The sequence below is a fragment of the Agrilus planipennis genome, unplaced genomic scaffold (genome assembly GCF_000699045.2).
Source record: "Agrilus planipennis isolate EAB-ADULT unplaced genomic scaffold, Apla_2.0 scaffold133, whole genome shotgun sequence".
Classification (NCBI taxonomy): domain Eukaryota; kingdom Metazoa; phylum Arthropoda; class Insecta; order Coleoptera; family Buprestidae; genus Agrilus; species Agrilus planipennis.
In genome coordinates, this window is record NW_020439039.1 from 529,737 (window position 1) to 548,681 (window position 18,945).

Here is an 18,945-nt window from a genome sequence, read left to right on the forward strand (position 1 = left end):
TTAGATACATGTAAACAATCAACACGTGCGACAAGATCCATAAATTTTAGTCGAATGTGATTTAATTAAAAAAAAAAACAAAACTGCCTAATGTAACTTACTCCAATGTTAATTAAATCTATTGTACCAAAAAATTTTTTGGAGTGATTTTTGTTTTTATTTTATTTTTTTTTTTTTTGAAAGAATGGAATATTAGTAAAACCACAGAATGAGTATTCTATACAAAAGTTACTTCAGGAAATTTGTTAGGTTGCGTTAGTTTCTTTTCTAATATTCGATTTTTTTAATCGAACTAAAAACAATGAGATGTGTGACCAATTCTAATCTAACTCGCAAAGAACTTCCACAACGACGCTACGACGGAAAATCTCTTCAAGGTAAATAAATTGATGATTACTTTAAGTGAAGATAAGATAAAAGAAAACTAATTTAATTAGTTTTAGACGTAAAATTGTCTAACAAAAATTATTTGATTAAAAAATGAGTAATTTAATTATCTACGAATATTTGTGTCCTTTGGCCGTATTATTGAACTAGATATAAGTATTTATTCAATTTTAATTATACGTTGTAATTTCTAAGTTGTTTTTATTTGCAACAATTGTGATTGTAATTGGAACTTTGGTAAAAAGTGATCCATAATTATTTATTAAATATTACTATATATAAAGGACACGATTCTGTTAATAATTCTATAGGAAATGTTTTTGTAAAGAATTAAGCATGAAAAGTAATATTATAATTATAAAGATGTCGCAGACTCGTGGCGGTATCAAATAAGGTATAAAAATTTGACTTCATTGACGTGATAAAAGACGCGTTATCATTGGAGGCTCGTCCAAGTCAGTGCTGCGCTGCTGTAACTATACTCGCGATCAGTAAACTTTTAACCTCTAAAAATTTGCCGATAAAAATGGTGTATATAAAAGGTTTACAAGCGTCGAATCTGCAGAAGTTGTTGGGAGTTATTCAATAACGCGAGCTATTTCGTTCAATACGCTCATTTTACTTATTGATTGTTTTTAAAGAGTGAGTGAATATTATTTAAACTAACCGCTTCTAAAATGGAACAAAAGAAGAAAACGAATTCCAATGAAATTCCCGACAGTGCTTTCAGACAGTATTTGGCCGCCGTTTTGGGTAAGAATTAAATTGAGATTTCCTGTTGGTTAAGTAAACAACTTTTAAATGAAATCTTTGAAAAACTGTTCACATTAATGAATTTGTTACGGTAAAACTGCAACCTGACTAAACATCTTTTGATTTAATCAATAGAAACGTGGGAGCAATTACTTAACTGACTACAAAAAGTGTAATAATTCTCTGAAAGGTTTTTTATAGTTTAAATCTAAAACCGCTTGTACGTAAAAATTCAATTTTTGTTGGTAGGTTTTAAATGATCGTAACGCAGATTGCATTTTACTCGTAACATTCTTTAATAAGGCGTGAATGAAATAAAACTTGTAGGTGTGTATGATAGTAAAAAACTTGGTAGGTATGTAGGATTTCTGATAAGATTAACAAATTACATTGTTAAATTGTCATTTAAGTAGACAATATTTTATACAAACAACTAACCAATGTCGCGATATGAGACTTACTCCTACTGTGACAAAAAAATGTTACATATCTTAAAAATTTCCGAAAAACAAAATTGATCCGATATAAAAGATAAATAAGTATCCTTTTAGTGTTTATTAAAAGTAAAAGATCTCAAGAAAAAGTTTCGTCTATAAAATGTAATACGACCTTATATAATAATCGACCACGAACATAATAGCTGTTCTCGTTGCCCTCATCCTGGATTTGTTGAATGATAAAAAGCACACACTCAACTTCCCGAAAATATTTTTCTTTTATAAACACTTAATACGAAGGTTAAGTCGACAAGGCCTCAAATTTTCGATATCACAAGCATTGAAACCGAACAGAGATAGTTTTATATCTTTTGACATTCTAAGTTGAACTCTAATACTTTTTCAACGTTGATAAAAGAAAAACTAAACAATCGTCCAACCAGTGATAATAATAATAATTAATAATAAAGGAAGTGGCCGAAAATTGTCTGCTATAAGAAAAAAGTCCGCGGTCTTCATGTCACCACCGTTAAAGTCCGTCATTACTCTAATCAATTACACAAACTCATCCGATTTATTCTTTTATTTAGATAAATTCCATCCAAATCCGAATATTTTTAGCCACAGCGAATAATAAAACCCAAATTGTATACAAAATAAGTATCCACCTAATTATAGAGTAAGGAATTTCAAAACAAATTTTTGATAGCAATTTTCAAATAATAAGAAATTCGCTTATAGAAAAATCTTCTTATTGCTTTCTACCCTTATCTAAAATGGCTTTTGAAACGGTCAAACGTTTTCATCAAACGTTTTAACGCAATGCGTATTGTTTTCCGCTGAGTAATTTTATTTGATTTACGTGACTTTTTCACAAATCCGACGGTTCGACCTTAAGTTTGATATTTCTATCGTATTGACTGAAAGCCTTTGTAAACATAATTGATTCAATAAAGCATCAGATTTACTTTGAATCGCAAAGATTACAAATGAATTGATTGGAAATGGAAAATAACTGCCTCTTTCTTAACAGTGAAAATGCTGTAAGAATAAACTCATCGCAGTTCATTTTCCATAAAGGAAGGTATGCTCAAAATGAACAGAGAATAGAAATAATTTAACTTGACATTGCTTTTCCAAAACCTAGAAAGCAAGAGAATCTAAACTTTTGATAAAATATAAGATCAATACCGCCTATTCACAAATTTTTAATTTGTTTTTATTTTCTACATTATAGCTACTTTAGGGGCACTTGCAATGGGAACTACCCTGTCATGGACATCGCCAGCGTTACCGCTCCTGCAGGATCCAGCATCCCCTCTCCCTGTTACGAATGAGCAGGGCTCATGGATTGCATCTTTACTTACACTAGGTGCATTCATGGGCGCTATTCCCGCAGGAGAAATAGCTATCTATTTGGGGCCCAAACGTACTCTTCAACTAACAACAATTCCTTTTATTGTAACTTGGATTACCATTGCATACAGGTATGAATAATTATAACAAATTTATATTTGTTAATAGAGCGATAACTTGTAAAAAAGAATACAGTTAATTGAAGAAGGTGTCACCCTTTTTCTTTGGTGAATAATTAAAACTAACATAGTTTTTTCCTGAAGCCAAGAAAAAAGCACCTAGTTGCACTAGATTGATTCAAAATAATTTAAGTTTGTAGATTTCATTTAGTGCTTCTAATTAATTATATAATTCAACTTCAACTTAGATGATTTTTATTATTTTACCTTTTCTCAATAAATAAAAAACAAAATTACTAAAATTTTTAATTCGGTACGTCTCAATTTAATATGAAGCCAATGTTAATCTCTAAAAATAAAAATAACTGGATTTATTGCATTATATTACATGTTGTATTGATTGCCAATAATTTTTTATTGCAGTCCAAACGTTATACTTCTCTATATTGCTCGTTTAGTGGCTGGATTAGTGGTTGGCTTGATATGTGTAGCTGCGCCGATGTATATAACCGATTTGGCTGAACCAAGAATACGAGGATCTCTTGGAGGATTCTTTCAGCTACAAGTTACAATTGGATTGCTTGTAGAATATATATTAGGTAAGCTATTGATAACCATTAGTAATTGTTATAGTCGTTAACTTTTATTGAATACGATAAACTAGCTGTACCCTGCGCGAGTTACTACGCCACCAACTAAAATAAATTTGAAGGAAAAACATTACATAAATATTCCATTCATTGATTTACTGATTTTGTTCATTTCGAAAATATTGTAACATTGCAGCGTTTCGTTTCAATCCGATATTTATTGAAGTGCTGTGGGATGCACAATATTTTTTGTTTTTCCTGTCGAAAATTGGTCGTACCAACTCAGAAACCTTCTTTGGCTCATGCACAACAACTTTGCTATAATCAAATGCATAGTTTACGATTCCATAAAGGACATACAGACAAACATTCATTTATATATATATATATATAGATGTGAGTTAGAGTTAATTTTGAACAGGCCTAACTAGAACGAAAAATCGTTTCCAATTATTACAAAGATTATAAACAGAACAAAGTAAAATATTCACGCACTTTCAGTTCGCATTATCCGGTAGCACGCTTCTAATCATTTCCTTACTCAAACATCGTTTATCTTTTACACAATTTTTCTTTAATAAAGTTGTTGTTTATTGGAGCAAACCGATGATCGACCTTGTTTCATAATCAATTTAAATTAATTCTAAAGAATAAACCTCAAACGAATAGCAAAATAGATTAACATATAAAAAATTAGGTCAACCAGATAGTAGCTAAAATAAAAGTGTGATTGCTAATTAAATTTACCAGATATTATTATTAATAAATAGTAACTTTTGATAACACAAACATATTATTTTCAATAAATCATTTGCGCGTCTTGTTTCTCCATTTATTTTATAACTACGTAGTTACTAAGGAATAAAGTTAATTGTCGACGTGTGCTAAATTTAAACATATTTCTATAATTATTTTTCATGTCAGTACATTCATAATTATATTTTCCGTTTTATTGTAAATAAAGTTTTCATTGAAAATATCAAACGAAGTACCAATTTCAAACCGAAAATATACACCAAACAAACAACACAAATAAACCTACAACTTTGATAATGAAGCGAAAATGATAATAACATCATCACAATTTCCGGTTATCGTAGTGGTCTAGTACAATCTTTTGCTTCCTGAAATATGTTTGTGTAAATATTGATGTTCACACCAAGGAAATGAAATTCTATTAAATTCTGGGAGTAGGACAGCAGATTTTTCGGTGGAAATTAAAATGTTAATCAATAACTATACATATTCCAAATACACCACCAAACGCTAGGATATGGGTTAAACAATAATTGTTATCCTTATTTATCATAATCTATATTACAATAATTGTTGTATACTTGTATCTAGGTGTTGCGGGAAAATGGCGTATTATATTTACTTCAACATCAGGTTTCAAGTTGCTAAAAATTAATATGTTTATAAAATCGTTCTTAATAGATTAGTTACCGACTGCTAACTTTACATATATCTGATATTCCCCAGGTGGTTTATATTAACCCCTATGGGTGTACAAGTGATCCATGTCAGCAAAAATAAAAATTTGGGGTGTATGACAGGTAAATCGGGGTGCACGAGAATGGATCTCATTTAAGCAAATGAAATAATTCAAGCAATATTTTCTTGCAACTGAGATATTTATCAATTACAAATGAAGTAAAAATTTTTGAAATATAAATTAATAACAGATATGCGGGGAGTCTACACAAATCAGTGAAAAATGGCATGATAAATACATTTTTAAACCATTGATGTATGTATACCTAGAAATTCAATCTTATGGGGAAGGGTGTATCACTTCTGTCCCCGATAGTGCCAATTTAGAAATCGTACTATTCCAACTGATGACCTTTTACAACAAAAAGGTGACTTAAACTCATAACATATGATCAAATAAAAACATGTCGACCCAATTACAGCTAGAAACTGGTTCTATATTTAATAAAATTAAACTAAATCGTGTAGCTTAAACGGTTCCATTCACGCGTTTAAACAGATACCCATTTTTGTGAATGTTCATTGTTTTTTTTGTATTTCTTATCACTGCGCTACCTTCCCAGGTTTTGATAGTAGAAAAATTTTCGAAACTCTCCTTCGGTTCTACAGATTATCTTGGATAATGAAACAAATAAACTTTATCTCTTTATGATGTTCGTATAGATTTATGGTATATTATATCAACTAGGTAGCAACCGTTAACTGATTATTTATATAAAAAACACAAAGTAATTTTCTGCGTTTGTTTTTATCAATTATAAGAATGATAACAATATCTATAATTTTATTACAGGTAGTGTAGAAAAAAGCTTTACATATTTGGCCCTGATATCAGCAATTCTTCCGGCACTTCATCTGATTACCTTTTCGTTTATGCCCGAATCACCGGTTTATCTGACTGCTAAGGGAAAGATTGACGACGCGAGGAAATCCCTGCAGTGGTTTAGAGGCAAAAGTTACGACGTTGAAGATGAACTTTTTCGCATACATGAGAGTATTACGGAAGCTGCGAGAAACAAAGCCGGTCTATCTGATCTAATTAGGAGCAAAGCGGCCTCCAAAGCCCTAGTCATTTCCTTGGCATTGATGCTCTTCCAGCAGCTTAGCGGAGTCAATGCCGTGCTCTTTTATGCTGAGAAAATTTTCAAAGACAGTGGCAGCAAAATGTCCCCCAACATGTGTGCCATTTTTATTGGAACGATGCAGGTTCGTAAATTATGTTATAAATGTAAACTAGTTCTCCCCCCCCCCATCAGTCACTGTAAGCACCATTGCTTCGAGAGGTCAAAATTCACTTTTGTGAACAATTTGTTTAATCAGTTTCTTTCTGTTAAAAATTATTTGAAAAATTAAATTTAAAAGAATTATTTGTAAATAGGTATGCAACACATCGTACACTTCAGCATAAGAAATTGATCATACTAATCACGTAATACTACTTTGCCCTATGCTGACAGCATTTATAATTTCTTTTATATATAATATTATCTGTAATAAAAAATAATTTGATCCTTTAACTGATTAATTGTTTCATTGAACATGCTTCCAAAAATTAATTTCTTTTATTTTTATTTTACAGGTGGTTGCAACGTACGTGTCTACCCTTCTAGTTGATAGAGCTGGTCGAAAAATTCTACTAATCATATCAAGTTCAGTAATGGCCGTTTGCAGTTGTTCATTGGGAATCTACTTCTACCTCAAAACGATCACTGACGTTTCAAACCTCAGTTTCCTGCCACTTATAAGTTTGACTATTTTCATCATAGTATTCTCTATTGGTTTTGGGCCGATTCCGTGGATGATATCTGGTGAACTTTTCACTCCTGAATTCAAAGGACGAGCGTGTTCAATTGCGGCAGCGTTCAATTGGACCTTAGCTTTTGCAGTTACTAAATTATTTTCGACACTTGTTCAATGCTTTGGAGCAGGTATCACGTTTGGAATTTTCTCCGCTATTAGCTTTTTCGGCGCAGTGTTTTGTATTATCGTGGTACCCGAAACGAAGGGTAAAACTATGGAAGAAGTACAAGTTCTGTTGGGTGGCTCTGCCACTTTGAATGACGTTGAAAATCAAAAGCCAATTATAACGTTGCAAAATAAGACTGGAGATTCTACAGTACGGAATGAGAAATAATAATAATAGCGCAATTTGTATGAATTGGAGTACGAAGGTAGAACTATTTAAGGACAGTTTGCATATCATGATCAAAATGACTAAACGATCATAATTCCATAATAGGTAATGGATGATTACTAACGATATGTAAAACTGCAAGGTGGAGCCCAGTTTTTGGCTAGATAATGCAAAATATGTTGAGGTGTTTTACATATGTATCTATCACAACATACATTATTTATTATAGCAACTTATTATTTATTATAAGATGTGCCAGTATAAGAATTAGAAAAAGTCGCTTAATTATAAAAGACTGAGTAATTGTTTAATGTAATTGTAAATATGTGCCTTAAAAGCATTAATTAGTAAACATTTTTAAAGACAGTGTGTTGTTTTCTTAAAACTTTAAACTTCATATTTACTATCTAAAAACATATAAATAATTCTAAATACAATCATTCAATCTTCGTAATCCAACAATACGGATCATCATCATGATAAAGTCGTCAGTCCTAAGACTGGGTGGACACGTACCTCCACTCTTTCCTAACCTCAGTTAATCTTCACATTTCCCTAAAACTAGAACAACCCAATCTAACCTAGGTCTACATCTTCTCCTCTTAACTCTTGTTTCTGCCTCTAATATGTCTCTGACTAGATCTCTATGTCTTACAAAGTGTCCTACCAACCTAACTCGCTTATTTTTTATTGACTTCCATAGAGTCCTCTGTTCTCCTACTCTATCTAATATCTCTTCATTTTTAACCTTCTCTCTATCGACGATATCCTCATCATTCGCCAGTAACACAACATTTCAAACGCTTGTATTAATCGTTCGCGAGCATAGAAGTGACTTCTTTTTATTAGAGGCGACTCGACCCTGCGCTATCCTCTGCTTTATATCCCTACTACTACTTGCCTCCTGACTTATCTGACTTCCTAGATACCTGAAATCAGCCACTTCTAATCTTTCGTCTCCTATCTTTATATTCGCTTTTTCCCTACTTTTTCTTCCTTTGCATACCAGTATTCTTGTTTTACTTTTATTTATTTTCATTCAATACTGTTTTGTTAAAACCGCTTCCATTTTATTTATAGCTATCTCTAATTCCTCTTTGTAAGATGCTAATACTGCTATATCATCTACAAATGTAAGCAAAGTAATCTTTTACCCCTCTATATCTATCCCTACAGTTGTAGTGTCTTTAATAATGACCGCGTCTTCTATGTATAGATTCCGTTATAAAAAAGCAAAACCAGATGCAGAAGCGGATGTGAAAATGTATGCGGAACTTGTGTATAGCTTTTGTTATGGTAAAATGATTTTATCCTAGTGCATAACATTTACACCTCGTATCTATCTTACCTTGTTTCTCCATTTATTCTTCTTTATATTTCTATTTCCTACGTCGGTTTCTTGTAAATGACTGTTGTTCTCTATGGTGCGGTAACATTTTTGTTAATATTAGTCTCAATGTACATTTACAACTTGGTTTTCAAAATATACCGTTATTCAGGCTAAATTATTCATACAGCTAAACACACTGTTAGCTGCCTACGGCGTGCTGATGAAATCTAATATGTTCGAAATCTCAATCTACGTTTGCTAGTTTCAGTAAATTTCTGACCAAGAACTTTATGAAAAATTTTTTTTTCATGTAAACTTTCACCATAACTCAAAAACATTGAAATTAGCTCATAAATAATGTATTTATGCTTTTTATACTTTTAAAGTGATGAACAGTTTATTTGAACTTATAATTAATAGTTAACATTTACATATCTTACAGAGAGGCGTCTGTCTATTTGTTTTTACAGGTAGATAAATATATATGTATATATATATATATATAATATGTACACATTATAATTTACGTACATTAGTTAACAATTACTGACAATAATCCTTAAGATAGATGACTATATGACAAGTTAAGGAACATTCAAGAGAATCTGTAATGGCAATGTAAGTGTAACAAAACAGATTAGTAACAAATAATTTGGCTACGAAACACAGCCATAATTGCAGGGACATCGACATACGTATTTATCACCTATAGAAGAAGTCGTATGTTACAATAATAGAACATACAGAAGTATATTACAAACGCTTATAACAAAAGTCCATCAATAATGTTTTTGTTCACTCGTTTTTAATTTTTCCATCCAAATGGATAACGTTTTTATTAAGTTAAGGTAGTGTCAAACACTATTTGGTTGGATGCAATGCCAGATAGGTAAAAGTAACAAATACGCAGTTCTTACCGCTAATTTATATTTATTTGAACATCAAAAACCAGCACCTATTTATGTCAGATTTAATTTGTTTCCTTATATTTTCAAATGAAAACAAAATGAAAAAGTATCTTCGTAGTACAAACGTTTTAACTACATCGTTTTTTTAGAAAAATACAAAATGAACAGGATACTTATAAGTGAATCAATCGCTTCAAAAACTTACTAAATATAATGAAATAATGTAAATGAAAGAGGCGTATTATTGGTGAACTGTATGGATAACGTACGTCAGATACAAAGAAAACAAGAAAATTATTAAAAAATTATGATGAAAAACAAAAATGCGGGTGTTGCCAAAAAACAAAATACATAATTCCCAAAAAGTTACCTTCTTTATAATTTTATTTAAATTAAAATAAGTTTATTCAGTAATAAATGGTATTCATTTACTTTATACTGATCAGTTCTTGAAAGAAAAAGAAATCGCATCCGCCTTTTGATCTATAGCCTAGATACAATGAAAAGCTGTTGGCCCAGAAGGAGCTAAAAGTTTCTGTTATATCACCAATTCTTGTTTTCTTGTGTATTAATAACGAACAAACACAAAAAATCTGGCAAAAGTTTGAAGAACTTTATTATAAGTAAATGTTAAAGAAATTGCGCAAGATGTAATCTTTGTTTTCGATAATAAAGTTAAGACAGTTCAAAGAAATGGAAATTTAGATAAAATGTTGGAGAAACAAAGACATTTTACGAAAAACCTAGAAAAGACTTTCACGGTCAATAAGTGAGCTGATACAGTCCTGATTCGGGTCTAAAGGCCGTCTATGGCTGGAATTGATTCCTAACGTTTCGCTAGCACGAGTGGCGAACTTCTTCAGAGGTCTTTCCATCTCCGATGCTGGATATGGACCACATGTGAACTAGATACTCCCCACTCGTGCTAGCGAAACATTAGGAAGCAATTCCAACTGATGACGACCTTTAGACCCTAATCAGGGCAGCATTAGTTGAATGAATAAGAAATTGGGCGGTTGTTGATCGCTTGGTGAAACATTAATATAATAAAAAGATTTAGAAAGACACTTAGTTTAGGTTTCACAATCTGTTTCGATCTTGACGACACTGCTTAGGTTTATACACCATTGTCAAAAAAAGAGCCCATTAAATATCTACACTTAAGGCAATCTTATACGTTAAGTATTAAATGTACTCTTCTTTTGAGTATGGCATAAAAACAAAACACAGTATCGTCAGGATCTAAATACAAACTGAAATGTAAAACAACAGTCTTTCTTAATCTCTTTAAAACTAACTGTAAGAATAAATTAAAGCCAAAGCTAAAACATTTCTTGCTTTCGACAGAAATTTAATGTAGGTAGGTAAAAATAACAGAAAAATCAATTTATTTTGGTAACCTTCATCAATATTTACATATCTTTTTATACAAATTATTACCTTGTAGGTAATACTTTAACCTGAATCAGTTCTTTCTGAGAAATTGAGTTTTATTAAAAGTTTTGTCCTGCATCGAATAAAGAATGTATTTGCCAGTGATATTACGAGATTATGACAATGTATTTATTTAATAAAATTAAAAATCAGTAGACCGTAATATAGGCAGACTTGCAAATAAAACTATGTATTTAATTAAATTATTTGAGTACGATATAGAATTTTTCGTTCCCTTATTTTTTGACAACCAATAAAAACAACAATTGCGTTAATACTGCAATCCATTGCATGAATTTCAATTAAATTAGCATTTATGCTAATGGTTGTACAGTAAAGCAATGTACAATTTCTGTTTTTGGATCATTATTCCATTAAAATACATTATTAGGTATCTTTAACATGTAGGTATACTTATATTACGATTACTTAGTGCATTATTTATATGCAGTTATATTATTCATAAAAGTTATTACGAAGAATATTTTATTTGTGTACGCCTGTAAAAACTATTTATAATGTAGTATTTATTTTATTCCAAAATTTTACGTTATTGTAAAGGCATTTTTGTTTTATAATTTCTGCCACGATGTTATTAATTTGATTATTTGTCACAAGACGTTGAGGACTAAATGACAAAATTTATTTTGAAAACGTATGCAATGGAAAATGTTAATGATTGACAAGTAAAAAATGTATGACACCATGTTAAATTAAGATACCTACACATTTTACATACGAGTGGTGATTGTTTTACAATAATGTGTTCTCTTTTACATTAACGTTTACTAATCTATAGTAAGTCGTCAGGTTTCCCTCTCCTTAAATACAAATTAATAAAACACGAAAATGTTTCATCAGATCAGACGTAGATTACCTAATACTTATTATGTTTCAGCTAGGAGGTAAAGTTATTCAGTTTTTTTGTCGTCTTAACATACCAACTGTCATTTTTCAATCGTCCATTTTTGTTACTTTCATTAACAAAGTTGCAATGTAATATAAATTAGTTTCTATTTTCGTAGGTATATGTACTCTCCCAGTGTTACCCGCACTACATAATTTACTTTACTGATTACAGCGAAAAATACACTGTATGTATTGTTGAAGTTATTCGTTTGTTAAGAGTTTATGCAACGGAAGTTGCGCCGCAGATTGCAACGGAAGTTACGTAATGACCGTGTTCTCCAATGAGCGATGTGCTCGCGCATGCACAATAACATTGTCATGGAACACGGATGTACAAAAATCTCAGTATCGAACACGGCCAATAGCATACAACAGAATTTGCGCACGCTGTCTGTATTTGGGGGATTCTTCAATACCAACCTTACTTGCGTCTTAAATGTATTACCTACAACTCTGTATACATTAAAGTATTGTTTGATTACTTCCGCTTCATACAAGTAATAATTATAAAATTGGTAGAACAAATATTCAAACACAAATTACCATTGTTGCAATATAATCACATAATTAAACATATCGTCTTATGTCCATTAAAGGTAAATATATAGGCGAGTGCCTATAAGGAGCAATTTCCAAAATTACTACATCGAGATACCACTTAGTAAGCACTTAAACTCCTTCGAAGAAGTTTTCTCCAAGTACCACGTACCAAGTATCGAACATAAACTTAACAATCTATCAATGTTGTTATTCCTAACTTCTATATTTTCATAATTCAATGGAACAAATTGCTTAGTAAACATTGATTAATTGAAAGAAGATGTAGATGTAGGATTTCCCACAACAGACGTAAACCCAATTTTGTAAATAATTAAATTACGTCGTAGTAGACTTTAAAAGCACTACATATTTTTATGATATTCAGGTAAAGGTTCATACTTGTGGAATTATGTACTGACATTTAACCTTTTACTCCCGGACTAAAATGTATGAAGTTAAATATCGAATTTATTTGAAAGGCAAACAAAACCTGAATCAGCTTGATAAATGTTCTTTACACGAAATTGCACAGCGCTTAATTTAAAAGAGTGGAACGCAATTTTCATGTACCAAGAGCAAAATAGAAAAATTAAAAAGAGAAATAAAAAAGTTAGAGGTGCTACAGAAAATAAATGTAAAAAGCGTACCTTTTAAGCATATTTGTAACAGCCAAACCAATCCACTAGAGAGTAATGACGCCTACATTATGGGTACTTTTCATTAAACGTTGCCAACGATTTAATTTTCATTGTCCCTTACTCGTTCAAAAATCACTACACTACCGCGCGAAAAATGTCGCCCGCACACTTTTAAACTAATACATCGAAAACCACGAAAAACGAATCTGAAAATTAAATAATGAAAGGAATTATTTCATCAGTATTCTTAAGAAATTAAGTGTGAGTTTAACACATGAAATTTAATAATAAAATTACTTAATTCTCTATTAAAACAAAAAGTAAATATTTATTTTCAATATAATTTACCTCATTTATTTGAATTGAATAGTTTAATTAAACTGAATAGTTTAAAACAGGGTTCGAAAAGTACCTAATTCTATTTCAAGTCATAAACAAATGAAATAACTAATCTGTTTTAAATAGTCATTAGAACTGAGATGTAGCATTAAAAAACTTAAAAAAAAATAATAACGCGCCCGGTATAGATGGGATAAAGGCGGAAATTCTAAAACATGCAGGACAAGACGTTAGAGATCGTATGTTTAAGTTAGTTACTTACATTTACGAAACGGGGAAAGTCCCAGAGGATTATAAACGGAACGTGGTAGTAACTATTCATAAAAAGAGAGGCGCGGATAAGGGCGAGAGATGTAGAACAATTAGCTTAACTTCCCATGCGTCAAAAATCTTAACTAGAATTGTACAGAGGAGGATGAACAAAAGGGCGGAATAACTATTAGGGAAGATCAATTTGTTTATAAGAAATACGGGAAACAATACAGAAAACGACAGAAAAAAGGAAAGAGTGCGTACATAGGATTTCTAGATTTAGAAAAAGCTTTTGACCATGTTAAATGGGACAGGATGTTAAATATACTTAAAAATGTAGGGATGAGTTACAAAGATAGAAGAGTGATACTTAGTTTGTATAAAGAGCAACAGGCATTTATAGGGCTGGAGCAGCAACGTAGAGAAGTAAATAATAGGAAGGGATGAGTCAGACAAGGATGCATACTGTCAGCGCTACTTTTTGATCTATACATCGAGGACGCGATCAACATGATTCTACACAGTACAACTGTAGGATAGATATACAGAGGCAAAGGATTAGTACCTATGCTTAGATTTGCAGACTATATAGTAAGGAGGAGTTATTAAACAAAATGAAAGCGGTATTGACAAAACAGTATTGTATGAAAATAAATAAAAGTAAAACAAAAATACTGGTATGCTAGGGACGAAAAATTAGAGAAAAGACGAATATAAAGAAAAATTAGAAGAAGTGGCTGATTTTAAATATCTGGAAAAGTCAGATAGCTCAGGAGGGAATGAGTAGTAGGGATTTAAAGCAACAGGAGTTAAGAGGATAAGAAGAGGATAGCGCAGAGTCGAGTCGCCTTCAATAAAAAGAAGGCACTTCTATTCTCGCGACCGGTTAATTTAGAAATTCGAAAAAGGTTGTTAAAGGTGTATGTTTGGAGCACGGCGTTGTACGGGTGCGAAACATGGATGGTGGGCGCAGCAGAAAAGAAAAGGTTAGAAGCGTACGGAATGTGGTGTTACAGGTAAATGATCAGGATACCGTGGATAGAGAAGGTTATAAATGAAGAGGTATTAGAAAGAATAGGAGAACAGAGGACACTATGTAAGTCAATAAGAAATAAGCGAGATAGGTTAGTAGGACACCTTCTCAGGCATGAAGGTCTAGTCAGAGACATATTAGAGGTAGAAACGGGAGTTAAGAGAAGTAGAGGTAGACCTAGATTAGATTACTGTACGTAGATAGTTAAAGATCCAGGATGTTCTAGTTTTAGGGAAATGCGAAGATTAACTCAGGATAGGAAAGGCTGTAGGTGCGTGTCCAACCAGTCTAACGATCTGATGATGAGAACTGGGATCATTGGAAAGTTACAATTGAAAGTTGCGATGTTTCTGCGAATTAAAAAAAAAATAACTCTCTGTCTAAGTCACAATGGAGCTAGGGTAACTTTTTCCCTGTTTTAATCATAGCTTATTCAATTATTGACTTTTTCATTTCAAATTATGGAACGCGTGGATACGTAAGTGACAGCAGCGGTAGCACCGCTCTGTGGCGGAACGGTATATTTGCTTGAATCGCGTCAAAATCGCACCGCAAGGAAAATATCCCATTATCTCCGGAATTATATATCGCAGGACGACAATTTCTTTTTTAATTTGGAATAACTCGTGAAACAAATGACTTTCGTTGTATTTACTTCCACAAAACTGGTCCAAGCGACTTATTTAAATTTTATATTATTTCTACGATCTTACTTTTTATCAATTTTATTTTTTCTTCTGTCTACACATTTTTTAAACAATGTTATCTTCGTACTATTGACCTTGACAATCTCCAATTTTTTTCTGATGCTCGACAGCTTCTTGTAATATTTAAAAATTTTTGTTGTTAATTTTGTTTTAATGTAGATGAAATAAAAAATAAACAATAAAAAGCAATATGGCAAAAATATATTTGTAATTTGAAATAAGCCGGCTAGGGTTAATTCTGTAGAAGTTCTATACCCAATGTAATTTTAATCGCAAGGTACCCAAACTAAAAAAGATTATTATCGTTATACGACGCATAGTTCCGGAAATTTGAATTTTTCCTTGCGGTATGATTTTTGCACGCAACAGAAACAGGCTTTTACCTCTGTAGTATGTTGTGACTCATAAGGCCGGTAACATATTTGCGAATTTGTCGCGCGACAGCGCCGCACCAGTTTCACTGCTACTGCATTAAAATAATGACTTATAGCAAAATTTTGTACAATTGAACCTGTGTGTTAAACATGTGCAGTAAGGAACCATAAACAAAAGAAAGGAACTTACTTGGTTCATATCCTAAATATCTTAGAAAATGTACATATTTTTCGAACCCAGTTTTAAACAATTTGTAGAAATCAATTAAAACACAACACTGCAAGACCCATATTATTTTCGCTTGTCACTATTTGTTATTATTATAATTATAAAATTGCAAAAATGTCAATATATGAAACTTTAATTAAAATTTTGAAGTTACATTTTACATCAGTTCTTTTAAACGTCTCTAATCTTAAACAGTTCTTCTAACATTTATGAACTAAATTTTCTAGTTCCTTTACAGTAGGTATCACTAATACCACAAGAAATTGTCGGCGAAACAAACAATATTAAAAAATCAACAAAAGTATTTTTTAACATTGCAATTTTCAGAAATTACGTTTAAAATGAACTAAAAAGATAATGCATACATACTAATAATAAAAGAAGGCTCTATTGTTTAATAAATACACTATCACTCTGAATTGTTGCATCCATTAAAAGCATAAAATTTGAAAGCAAAATGTAAAATGCAAAAGAGCTTTTAGATTACTTTATACACGAAGATTATACAGTGGTAGCACGAAAAGCAATTAAAAATTAAGAAGTTTTCTTACCGTTCTAGTGCATAGATCCTGTAAACAATTAGCTAAAGCAAGAAGCTTTTGTTGTTTAAATTATGTAATTAACATGGCAAGATAAGAAAAGCGTCCGGAAAAGCTCGTGGGTGCATGCTTTTGATAAATATCTACCGAGAAAGCGCTTATCTGAAAATCAAATGTAAAAGGTCCTATTAGATTATAACAATTTACAGGTACAAGGCATCAACAGCATAAGTATTAAAGTATAATTGGTAAACTGTATGATTAATGTAGGTCGCACATAAAACAAGAAAATTATTCAAAAATTATGATAAAAAACAATAACAGATTACCAAAAACAAAAAGCAAACCTCTCAAAAAGTTACCTTTCGTATAATTTTATTTAAATTAAGATAAGTATGTTTAGATGTAAGTGATAGATGGAGCTATTAGTTTTTGTAATATCACCGACTCATCGTTTTTTATATATTAATTATCAAATAATTGTTGTGAATAACTGAATCGCGACTTTTTAGGCAGGCAGGTAAGATGTGAATTACTTATTCGTTACGGGAGTCACAAGGAAAAAAACAGTTTGGTTTGAGGACCTCTTTATTATGTATATAAGTAGATGTCAAAAAAAATTGGGTGAGACTTAATCTGTGTTTCCGAAAACAAAGTTAAGACAGTTCAAATAAACAGAAACTTTTATGATAAAAAGTTGAAGAAACAAAGATATTTTACATAAAACGTAGACGCCGATCTAGTACCGAAATAAAAAACTGAGAATTACATACACAGGGTGAGTCACTAAGCCGAACCAGTCATTCATACACGTTTACCTCATGCACTATACATAAACTGAACGTTAGTTAGTCGATCAATAGAATAAAAACATTTCTACACCGCTTTTTGTTTTACGAATTCACAATTCACTATAAGCACTATCAGAGGAGTTAGTGATAGCATTAAATAAAATGGAAGCGGTGTTGACAAAATAATATTGTATGAAAATAAATAAAAGTAAAACAAAAATACTGACACGGAAGGGAAGAAAAAGTAGAAAAAGAGCGAATATGAGGAGACGAATAATTAGAAGAAGTGGCTAGTTTTAGGTATCAAGCAAGTCAGATAAGTCAGGACGGAAGGTATAGTAGGGATATAAAGCAGAAGATAGCGCAGAGTCTAGTCGCCTTCAACAATAAGAAGTCACTTCTGTGCTCGCGAATGGTTAATTTAAAAATTCAAAAAAAATTGTGTTGTATAAAATAATTCGAAGTGGTCTGTATTCGTAATCCTAAAATGTATCATCGTGCTACAGACGGCGTTTACTGCCCAGTTTGTAGTATTTTCTGAAACGCATTGTGTCGTATGTCTGGAGCACGGCGCTGTACGAGTGCGAAACATGGACAGTGGGCGCGGCGGAAAAGAAAAGGTTAAAAACGTTCGAATGATGAAGATACCGTGGAAATAGAAGGTTAGAAATAAAGAGGTATTAAAAATAATAAGAGAATAGAGGACTGCATGGAAGTCAATAAGAAATAAGCGAGATAGGTTGGTAGGACGCCTGTTCAGACATGAAGGAGTTGTCAGACATTTTAGAAACAGAAACAGGAGTGGCGTACAAGGAATAGAGGTAGACCTGGATTAGATTACTTTTCACAAATAGTTAAGGATGCGGGATGTTCTAGTTTTAGGGAAATGCAGAGATAGTATAGGAAAAAGTGGAAGTGGGTGTCCAACCCTGCTTAGGACTGACGACCTTATGATGATGATGAAGCCCTATTGTGTCCGTTTGAATGTATTTATGCATGAACGGAAATGTAAACGAAACTAAAACTGTACTAAAAAGGCAATGTATGCGCTGCATAACCACGAATTTATCCTATAAAAGGTTGAACGACAATAACACTTTATTGAGTAGAATGATAAAAGTTTAGCTCATTTCCCCCTTTTCATATGAACTTTGAAGTACCTACTTTATATTCATTAATGTTATCCACGCAGTTATTTTATTATCATTGAATATGAAAATAAGAACACAAATATGCTAAGAAAATAGGAAGAAACGCGTTTGGAAAATAATTTAAGTGTATATTTTTTAAAGGACGACGCAAAAAGGTGACGATAAGTCTGAAAGTCGTACGCTTACATCATCAGCATTAGAATACGTGAATGTGTAATAGTTGAGGCAGTGGGAAAAAAAGGCCTTTAATCGGGGAATTTTTGGGACTTACAAAGGACGATGAAAAGAGGTATCCCTATACGAATGCGACTCGTAACTTTTTATTATTTGCTTGCAAAGTACCCGTTAAAAACCTTTCATTTTGAGCTGTGAAAACTTCAATTTCGTTGAACAGTTATTGCAAAAAATGACCACAAACGGTTGACAATTGTAACTTTTTTGCAATTACAATGTTTATTGCAAATACCAACATAACATATCTTAAAAACATTTTAAATCGAA

General features: G+C 31.8%; 2 protein-coding genes across 3 annotated transcripts in view; one reads left to right on the forward strand and one right to left on the reverse strand.

Moving 5' to 3' along the window:
- Window positions 1-18,945, reverse strand: part of LOC108738820 (octopamine receptor Oamb) — a 404,007-nt gene that overhangs the window by 249,128 nt on the left and 135,934 nt on the right. The window contains exons 7-8 of one of the 2 annotated variants that reach the window (XR_001938040.1): window positions 16,515-16,664; window positions 13,039-13,235 (exon numbers count right to left, since the gene is read on the reverse strand). The gene's annotated coding sequence lies outside the window, so the exon portion shown is untranslated. Of the gene's footprint in view, window positions 1-11,493; window positions 13,236-16,514; window positions 16,665-18,945 lie in introns of those variants that run through there. The other variant, XR_001938039.1, reaches the window with a different exon arrangement.
- On the forward strand, window positions 924-7,636 carry LOC108738822 (facilitated trehalose transporter Tret1-like). The gene is made up of 5 exons (XM_018472409.2): window positions 924-1,140; window positions 2,815-3,064; window positions 3,476-3,651; window positions 5,930-6,342; window positions 6,716-7,636. The coding sequence occupies exons 1-5, from the start codon at window positions 1,065-1,067 to the stop codon at window positions 7,268-7,270; spliced, it is 1,470 nt and encodes a 489-aa protein (XP_018327911.1). The 5' UTR covers window positions 924-1,064; the 3' UTR covers window positions 7,271-7,636.